The 10,309-nt window shown below is 40.1% G+C and overlaps 1 protein-coding gene across 4 annotated transcripts in view; it reads right to left on the bottom strand.

Moving 5' to 3' along the window:
* The window catches only part of atp2b3 (ATPase, Ca++ transporting, plasma membrane 3), a 115,024-nt gene that overhangs the window by 44,704 nt on the left and 60,011 nt on the right, over positions 1–10,309 (bottom strand). For all 4 annotated transcript variants that reach the window (XM_015396823.1, XM_015396819.1, XM_015396820.1 and 1 more), the window contains exons 8-17: positions 9,564–9,728; positions 6,579–6,650; positions 6,338–6,480; positions 5,812–5,944; positions 3,820–3,929; positions 3,576–3,710; positions 2,944–3,050; positions 2,670–2,745; positions 519–677; positions 204–383 (exon numbers count right to left, since the gene is read on the bottom strand). In XM_015396823.1, the coding sequence (XP_015252309.1) occupies positions 204–383; positions 519–677; positions 2,670–2,745; positions 2,944–3,050; positions 3,576–3,710; positions 3,820–3,929; positions 5,812–5,944; positions 6,338–6,480; positions 6,579–6,650; positions 9,564–9,728 (1,280 nt within the window). The remainder of the gene's footprint in view (positions 1–203; positions 384–518; positions 678–2,669; positions 2,746–2,943; positions 3,051–3,575; positions 3,711–3,819; positions 3,930–5,811; positions 5,945–6,337; positions 6,481–6,578; positions 6,651–9,563; positions 9,729–10,309) is intronic.

Here is a 10,309-nt window from a genome sequence, read left to right as displayed (position 1 = left end):
AAACCTCTAAAAAAAATTTTTAAAAGTCCAGAAAGAAACATTAAGCTGATCCTGAGAGATGCTGAACATCTACAGCCACCAAAAAACTAACTTTGAAAGATTAATAAGGGAAGAAATGACTGATTTAAACACAAATAAAGAAATGAGAAATGATCTAACATGTTTGTATTTGATACAGTTAAAAAAGCTACGACCAAACCTACCTCCCCTTTCTCGTTCCTGATTCGTCGGTTAAACTCTTTCCCCTCCAGACAGATGAAGTCGTCTCCAGGGTTGATTATACCACACTTGGCAGCGATGGCCCTCGCTGTGTTGATGTTGTCACCGGTTACCATTCGCACCGTGATGCCGGCGCGCTGACACTTCCGGATGGCTTCCGGCACCTTGGAAAGGTCAAAGAATTTAGTCCAAAAAGAAACAGCAGTTTCAGTCTTTAGGTGGAGTTTAAACCACGTTTAGTTATAATATCAGGTGAATGTGTTGGTTGTTTTCTTCAGGTAAGTTAAGAAATCACAAACCTCAGGCCGCACAGGGTCCTCTATCCCCACCACGGTTATGCAGGTCAGCTCAGTCACTATCTCAGCCTCGTTGTCCCATTCTGGCTCTGGATTTGGTGGCAGATCACGGTAAGCTATGCAGATGGTCCTCAACCCTTCACAGGCCATGGGTTCAATCACCTAGCAGTCAGTAATGAAAAACATGGTCTAAAAAGGCAGAAAACATCCAAATACACGCTACATGCATCATTGGAATCCCAATATGTTAAAGAGAGACGAGGTTTGATGGATGCGATGTGACGTAGCTCCAGGGAAAGACCCCCAGCGTCTGAGTGTGACACAGAGAGGAGGTGACATAAAGCTGCCACGACACAAACTGCTGAGCTGGAATCAAGTTGTGGAAGGAGCAGTTCTTTTTCTCACGGCATAAGCTGTGTTCATCATTAGCCAGATTTAGATCCGTCAGCCTTTCACTCACATCATGCTTAGGCTGCAAACTCAAAAAGCACACAGATGCGTTTATTTCAGTAGAGCTGATTGAGCGAAAAATCCGACATCTAAATAAATATTTTTCACCTTCTCTTAACCTTGAATCTAAATGTTGTTTATCTTAAATATGCGGGAGCTACATTAGTTAGCATCGTTGCTTGTTTCCCCGGTAACGCGGATGAAAGGTGAAGGTGGGCTGGATCCTCTCATTCACTCAGGCTGCGGCTAATTAGCATAGCACCAAATAACAGAAGTTACCATCAGTTCCAGATGGAGGCTGAACAGCAGCCGATCTTAGAAAAACAACATCTAGATTCTCTCATCAGTGAGATCAGGAGATTTTATAACAGCAAACATCTCAAATAAATTATAAATAAAGCATTTAAAATGTCCCAGCAAAAGTGAACAACTTTGAATGAGCTTTACTGATGTCTGCCTGCTTCCTCTCACCTCACAGACAGAAACTAAAACCTCTCAGCCTTTGGACAGGTGTTACCCGCCTGCTTCAACCACACAGACTGCAGCCATTTGAAAGTGACCCGACTACGTTTACCGACGCTCTGCCATGGGTTTGTTTGAGCATGTGCAGAATAAACCAGAGTTTTATTGAGGAAGCTGCAGGCAGCTGAGCAGAAGCTCACAGCAGGCAGAATGGGACCTGAACAGGGAGGTTAAAAGTCAGCTTCTCTCTGCTAACTGAAAGGCATTGAACAGTTTCACTAGTCCTGATGGACTGACATCATCAACATCTCCTCACTGGAAAAAAATCGAAATCTAGATGAGCCATTTTTTTTTTAAATAAGTGCATTTGTTCTTGGATTGATGAGGTAAAAGAGACCCTTTGCCAATGGAACATGACAATTTACGCTTAAAATAAGAAATCACAATTGCATCATCTTATTTCAAGAGCATTTGATGTAAATATATTATTTTAAGAGTAGAAATACTCATTCCATTGGCAAACTATCTCATTTACCTACTCAAATTATGGGTAAATACACTTGATTTAAGGAATTTTGACTTATTTCTAGATGGTTTTTCCAGTGCTGAAGTTTAGAAAGTTAGCCACCATCACCTCCTTCTTCTTCTCCCATCTGAGCCAAACATCTTAGGAAGAATCTGAATTGTCTGTTTCCCAAACAGAAGAGCAGGAAGCTTCATGGACCTGATGACATTCTGACCCATCTGCGTGAAAAAGCTCATCAACTTCGCTCAGATTGTCTGCAATCATCTCCGCTTCCCACCATTACGGGACAACAGAGACAACAGAGAGGTCACCACAGTTGGTCTATAGAACTTATTAGTTTGAACTTATTTAAAGCCAGATCTGATTAATGGGGATTTGATCTCTGCTCTCCCTGGTTGCACTAACAATGCACTGCACCGGGGGACTCTGGTTGGTCAGATTCTACTCTCATCCCAAACACAGCGCAAACTAAAGCATCCGGTTGGTAGAACAGGTTGATCAGGAGAGACGGTCCCTCTGTCCAGGACTTGTTCTTAGGGTCAGGAAAGGTTCAGCTCACATCTCTGCAGACCCCAAACATGTTCTCCAGATGATAAAAATCTTTCCTCCGCTGCCACACTTTTAACGACTGCAGATATTTAATGTTTTCACGCTATCAGCATGAAATCATTAATTCTGACAAACATTTAAACAGTCATGCTAGGAGTTAGCCTAACCTGTTTGACCATTTCATCTCTGTCGCGTGGACGGAAGCTGCGAGCTTCTCCGTTGGCATCCAGGATGTAGGAACACCTGAGAGAGAAAACCGATGACATCTTCAAACTATGTTTGATCCCAGTCTGCTTTCATCACACAGTCGCCTGCGATCCTCCACATCCTCCATCCTATCCATCTCTAAACAAAACGCTTTGATTTTATGACGTTTGCTTGAACTTTAGCTTCAAGGCTTTTAAAAAAAGTTTGTCTTCAGCCGTAATAAGAAGGACTCACTTCTTCAGCATGATCTCAGAAGCTCCTTTGCTGTAGAGGCGGAAGGTCCCATCAGGCAGCTTGATTACAGTACTCATAGATTTACGCACCGAGTTGAACGTGTAAACCTGGATGCAAGGAGAGACGAGAGAAAGAGGAAACCAGATCGATGATATTTCACGTTGAAATACGTAGCTTGGTGCCAATATGTCTGTCAGGTACCAAGGAGGCAAATGTTGTAAACGTGGATGGAGGAAGTTTTACTGCCTCTGCTGTTTGTTTATGAAGCTGAAGCTCACAGTGAATAAAGAAACCTGCTCAATGTGGGAATATCTGACTAAACCAGCTTCTGGTTCAGCCAGAAGCTAAAAACCCACGAAGGAGACTTTAGGAAAGTAGCTGTTGGTTCAATTTATTCACAAACACAGAAATACTACGGATAAAATAACCAAAACTGAAACGATTTTAATGCATTTTCATTTAAATCCTCAGCTTCAGTTAAAATCAATAAATACATTTATTGGGATATAAAATAAATAAATCTTTCCATTGACGGACCTGAAAAGACCGTTTATTGGAGATTATTAAGAAAGAAAACTTCTTCTCCTGTTGTTTCTTTTTAAACCAAACGGATTTAACTGGAGATTTTCTACCTTGTAGAGTTTCTCCTCCGGGATCTGCTCTCTGACGGTGGCGTAGTCCCGCTGAAGGTTTAAGATCAATCCCAGAAGGCCGCACTCTGTTTTGTTCCCCACCTGCTTGGCGAGACCTCCCTCCACATCCGGCGGCTGTTGGAGAGACGATTGATGGCAGACGTTATTCCCAGGATCATTTTCATTTCTTCTATCCAGACTACAGCGAGAACATCTGCCTGCCGTGGATCTGCAGGTTACTCACTAAGATCTTGGAGGTGTAGGCGCTGTTGATGGCGATGGCATTGACCAGCAGATCCAGAGTGTGAGGGTTGACCTGTCCAGGGTCTGGGATCACGCGATAGTGAGCATCACCTAAAAAGATGCACAGGATCATTGCTTTGGAAGAAAAACTCACTTTATTAGGTGCAAAAATTCGGCTGCAGACACAACCAGCCAATCAGCAGCTTCGTACGTCCGATTTACTCCATGTGGTAAAGAAGACGAGTTTAAGGCTCTCCTGTTAGCTGAAGCTAGACTCACATTAGTGCAGATATCTGCTTCATGACTGAAAATTATTTAAAAAAAATGTTTTAATACCAAAGGGAAATAAAACTACAACCATACCTGCAGAGGAACTGCAGTCATTAAAACCAGCTAAAAAAACACAAAGGACCAGATTTTTCAGGATCCAGGGAGACATAATCTGAAGTACTCTAAGCTAATCCCAGAGATTCTGATGTTGATCAGATTTGTTTCTATTCCTCATGCAGGGAATCATTTCATTTTTCGTGTAAGGTTGTTTTTTGGGTTTAACTCGACTTTCAATGTGAATGTTTGAAAAAGTTTACATTATTAAACACTGCCGATGTGCTGCCTCAGCAGGCTGCAGATATTTGGTCGGTAATCGTTTGATGAACCTCATCCTCTCTGACTCTTCGGTCGTCATCTTGAGCTGACAGAAAAATCTCAGAAGTTCTGCAGCAGAATTTAGATGCTGGGGGAGATTTTAGGCACCAACATCCTGGAGCTCTACTGCTTTAACCACCAGGCGGGTGGTGCACCCTAACCCAGGACATCATCTCTGGGGGATGACAGACCAGGAGATCCCATCTGGTAGGAACAGGAAAATGCTTGTCTGGTCTCAGGAGTCTACGTTTCTGATGCAGACGGCATGAAAACCTGGATTTATGCTGCAGGTCATAAATGATTCAGGCTGATCGTACATGTCAGGCTGTAGCTAAAAAAATATACAATCCTAAAACTCTCCGTACTGTCCGAATGGAAAAAAAGAGAAATTCTTCGACAAAAAGGAAAAAAGTAACAGAGGTGAAAATATTTACAGCAAAATTTAAACAGTTTTCAGTTTTTCTTTCCACTTCAGCTTTATTTAGTTAGAATACTTATTTTCCAAATGTATTTTAATATTCTTTCTAGAATTGCTTTGATAGTTTTTAGTAGCTACTATTATTTAAATAATTTTTAGTTTAGTTTTCATTTGTTCCATCATTTAGCTTCATTTTTATCTTTACAAACACACAATATAGTTAAAGTTATTGTTTTTGCATTTTAATCAGTTTTATCATTTTAATTTAGTTCATGAAAATGTTTTTTTCTCCATTTCAGTTTAAGTTTTATTATTAGTTTAAATGTATGATGATAATAAGCCGGATTCACACAAAGCAGTAAAAAATGACACGTTTCTACGGAAGAGGATTAGGGCCACTGAAAAAAAAAAAAAATAATTAACTGATTTTTAAATTTTATTTCAATTTAACATGGGAAAAAAGTCGGAATTCTGACTTTAATCTCAGAATTCTGACTTTAATCTCAGAATTCTGACTTTAATCTCAGAATTCTGACTTTAATCTCAGAATTCTGACTTTAATCTCAGAATTCTGACTTTTTTCACAGAATTCTGACTTTAATCTCAGAATTCTGACTTTAATCTCAGAATTCTGACTTTAATTATTGTCAGAATAAAGTCAGAATTCTGAGATTAAAGTCAGAATTCTGAGAAAAAAGTCAGAATTCTGAGATTAAAGTCAGAATTCTGACTTTTTTCCCATACTATACTGAAATAAAATTTAAAAAAATCAGTTAAAAAATTTTTTTTCAGTGGCCCTAATCCTCTTCCGTACGTTTCTCACTAATCCAAGGAAAAGAGTTAAAATGCACCACAGATGAAAACGAGCCATCCCTGAGTGTGAAACTGCAGACATGAAGGGCGTTTATCTTCCTGCTTGGTCCGTCTCACCTACGTAAAGCTGGACCACAGTCATCCGGTTGGTGGTGAGCGTGCCGGTCTTGTCGGAGCAGATGGCCGTGGCGTTGCCCATGGTCTCGCATGCATCCAGATGCCGTACTAGGTTGTTGTCCTTCATCATTTTCTGGTGATATCAGGGGAGAACAGCAGGTGGATGAAGGGCAGGAGATCACGATGGACACAGTTTGATTATTGGATGTCAGAAAGATGGAGAAGATGGAAAAAACAAAAAGATTCTGATTTATTTTAGCGAAAAAAGATTTCATGAGGATCAATAACACAGACTGGAAACATTTATGTAACTGAAAATGTTTTGATTTAGTTCCTGTGCAGGTAACGCATGTTGATTAATAACTATGGTGGCCGAGGGGCGCAAACACACCGCAAACACATAAATAAACAGCAAATCCAAAAAGGAACGAATGCAGAGAAAAATCCTCCAAAAAAAACAAAAACAGGAAAGTTTAAATGCGCTGCAGACACATAAACGATGCAAACACACTGAAGTGGGCTTTACCTTGACAGAGTAGGCCAGAGAGATGGTGACAGCGAGAGGTAAGCCTTCTGGGACGGCCACCACCAGCACCGTCACTCCGATTATAAAGAACTTGACAAAATACTGGACGTAAATGGGAGTGCATTCTGGAAGCCACGTGCGACCTGCAACACACAACAAAACACTTTCAGTTCACCATGGAGCCATTGAGGCTAAACGTCGCTCATTAGAGCAACAGGAATAAATGTTTATTTACACCAACCTTTGACAACAAACGTGTTTATGACAAAGTAGAGCACTAGAATGATGACAGTGATGGCTGACATCACCAAACCTGCAGGGAGAGAAGAGGAAAGTTATCAGAGATTCTACCATAGAAAACAACAGGCCCCTTCTGCTGCAGCACTAATGCTTATTTTTCTGATCTTATTTGCACTTTCTATAGAAACTCCAACAAGACAACTGACCCAAGTTAAAATCCCGACCCCTGCCAGCAGAAACGGCCTCAAGAAAGTAAAACCTGGACTCTTTTTAGCATAAAGTCATTTATACTTATCGCCACATCGCCAGGCAGGACACTGTTAAAAAACAAAGAACTGAACTGAAATCTTGATCTCATGGAGGGATTTTAAAGTTTGATTTCTTTTTTTATTCTGTTTTTATTTCTGACTGATCCAAATTTCTACAAACAGTTTTTATTTTTATAAAGGAGTCTTCGCCGACTCTTTTAAAACATTGTTTCTGATTTCATTTATTTTCTGGTTCGTTTTTTTTAACTTAGCAACACAACATTGGTTTAATTCATCATTATTTTAAAGCATAAAGAGTGAAAAACAAAAAGTAAAAGCATTAAGCTGTTTTACAGATTTTACCAACTGATCCTTCAGAATTAGTAAAAGAAATTAAATAACTTTTTTTTTTTCTGCTCCAATTGGTATTTTGATGGTAGAACTGAGATTTCTCTGTTTCCTGCTGATCATTTCAATCACCTTTCAATTTCACCTCATGAATCAATCTGCCCCTGACAGAACATCTATTTACAGTAGATCTAACAGCTTTTAGCCGCTCTGTTTTATTTTTAGACCTGACAGGAAACATCTCTGTTATTGCCGTGCCGTTTGTGTTCATCTGATCAGAAGAGACGTCTGCAAGATTGAAGCCTCCATTTTCTGCCTTGGAACTCAATACATTTGGTTTGGTATTTTCACACTGATAACACCAAACCAAAAATACTGCATATCTGCACCATATAAACTAATGCTCTGAACTTCCATATCAATGCGTTTCTCCCACACTGTTTATATTTGATCACTGCTGCACTTTAAGGAATGGAAATGTTTATTTCACTGCTAAGCTGCTGCTTATTTACTGTCTGAAATCTGCACAACAAGAAATTTATTTTTGTATTCACTCTGTCTATGCAAAATGACTATAATCGTTGTCTAAGTCTAAAACATCATATTTGGATGCTGGTGAAGATCTCAGTCATCTCAGTCATTCCAAAAAAAGCAACAAAAAAATAAAATCCAGAAGCGAAACATCTTCAAACCTGGAAACAAAGTCCAGTGTTTTTTTTTTTTTTTTTAGCTTTTTTGGGACATATTTGGATTGTTAGGTTTATTCTTTATACATCATGTGCATTGTGGACGTCACTGTGTGTATGGAGGTCATCAAATCAGGACAGCCTTTCTGTCTTTATAAATACACAGGATATGGACACATCTTGGAGCCGGTCTGATAGAGGGAAGCTATCTGTAATTCTTGAGAATAGAGGCAAGATGCATGATCCAACACATAGACTCATGAGCTATAAGAAGGAGAAGAGGACCTTGTTCGCGGCTCAATCTTTGCCGGACGCTTGCGGACGTGATTTTTGTGCAAACTCCAAGCATTTTCTCTGTCCTGTAACAATCTGATCTGGAATAAACTTTGTTACTTTTTTACTTCTGTTTTATAGTCCTTTTTATATGGTTTTACCCAGTTTGAGTTAAGATTAGTAAATAACCGTGAGGAAGCCCCCGAGGCACAACGTCTTTTTTAGGGGGCATAACTTCCTCATTTAACAGGATCAAACTGAGAGCTTAGTCAGTCATCAGCTTGAAAATAGAAATGGCTTTGGTGTGCTTCTTCATTATGACCAATGTGAGATGGAAAAAAATCATCGGTTGTCCAGTTTTCTTCATTGTTCTTAAATCCAGAGCTGACATCTACCAACACCTAAAGCCTCGATCATCAAATTGTAGCAGAGATCTGATGGATCCAGCGACTAAACACTTTGCTCTCAGGCTGCAGGTTAACGCAGGTTACTGCTGCAAAGGTCAAACAGACGGCGGGTCTTTCGGTAATCAGGCTCCACTTCTGTGAAAGCATCTCCCAGTTGAAGCTCATATTTCCAATGAATCGAAGCTGAAAGTTGCTGTTTTTAAGTGGAGAAAATAGAGATAATGCAGCTTATCCTGTCAACGGCTAACAGCTCAGTGCTAAAGTGCTAAAAAAAAATCTGTTTTTTGGTCAAACTTTAAACATCTGACTAAGAGAAGCAGCATTTTGAATGGAGGCGTTGGTGGGGAATCCTCTGGCAGAGAAACGGCTCCTCTCTGGGTGGATCCAGAGCTGATTAAAGCCGATTTTCTCTCCACTGGTGAATTTACTTGATAAACAGAACCCAGCTTTTATTGAAGGAAGAACATTAAAGTCCAATTATAGAACAATCAAATGAAAACAACCTGATTTGAATCTTTATTTTGCTGCAATAGAGGTAGAAATGTGAAATGAATATCCTTCTGTCCAAGCCAGATTCTTCGTCTAGTATTTGGCATCTAATTGGTATTGAGGCTGAAATAATCAGAATGATTTATTTTTGATCGTCTACTAATTGGGTAATAGAAACGTTTACCAACTCTTAGAGCATCGCTGGTCTGTTTCGCTGTTTCTGTCTGAGGTAAATCCCTTCATCATAGAAAGGCAACTGAAGGGTAAATATCCTGAACCAGAGGCCCATCGGCGCGTCTCTTTTCTGAGGCCAGCAGTCGATGCCGTCAGGCGCCACCTGCACCTGCCTGACTGTAAAAAGGTCAGCTTGGTTTCCTCAGCCAGAAAATCTGGGATTATAAGGTGAATGTGTTGGAAAGCAATATTTATAACCGGATTGACCTGATGATGCATCTCTAAACGATGCTCCTCTGGACATGAATTAAAATAATATTGATGAACAAATGTAAAGAGTGAAGAGGAGCGATTTGTGGACCTGCTTTGCCAATCTGAACGGCCAGTTTGGTCAGCTTCCCCTGCAACACGCTCTTCTCCTTCTTTGGAACGCTGGTCTTCTTCTTCTCTCTGTCCTCCACTTCTCCTCCCTCTGCGCTCTTTAAGGGCTGCATCTCCATAGCAACTCCCCCATCCTGCTTCTTGGCTAAAAACAAAAACAAAAAAACAACAATTTTCCATGAACTTTGACCTCAGCTAATTGGTCCATGCAGCATAAATGCTCAGATCCAACCAGAACAATAGTTCAGAGAGCTTGAAAACATTGGAAATATATTTGATTTGATTTGATGTGAAATGAAAAACAAACATTCTCCTCTAAATCTATAAATGTGAAGTAACCAAAAACAATCCCCAAAGCAAAACTCTAAGCGTTTCCGCTGAGCTGCCAGAGTATTTAGGACGCGTCACATTGTGAAGAGAAGCTCCAGAACCTCCGGTTGTTTCCAGGTATTTAGTGACAGACCAGCATGGAGAAGGCCTTCATCTCCTGAAGTATCAACAACACAAGCAGGCGGCTAATGAGCAGTAAAGCAGCCTGTCTGCATCTTCACCTGCATTGAAGGACCAAATCCATAAAAAAATCATTTTATCAGACCTGAACAACAGTTTGGTGTCTCTCTTTGATTCATGACAAATTCAGGTGATTGTGAAAAAGATCAGTAAGAAAAAGGATGATAGTGATTCCTGCTACAGATTAATGCAGCAGGAATCAAACCATCTTTAAGC

Source organism: Cyprinodon variegatus, unplaced genomic scaffold (genome assembly GCF_000732505.1).
Source record: "Cyprinodon variegatus isolate N-32 unplaced genomic scaffold, C_variegatus-1.0 Scaffold822, whole genome shotgun sequence".
NCBI classification, from domain to species: Eukaryota; Metazoa; Chordata; class Actinopteri; order Cyprinodontiformes; family Cyprinodontidae; genus Cyprinodon; species Cyprinodon variegatus.
The sequence above is the reverse complement of the archived record's forward strand: the minus strand, read 5'-3'. Positions and strand labels throughout refer to the sequence as shown.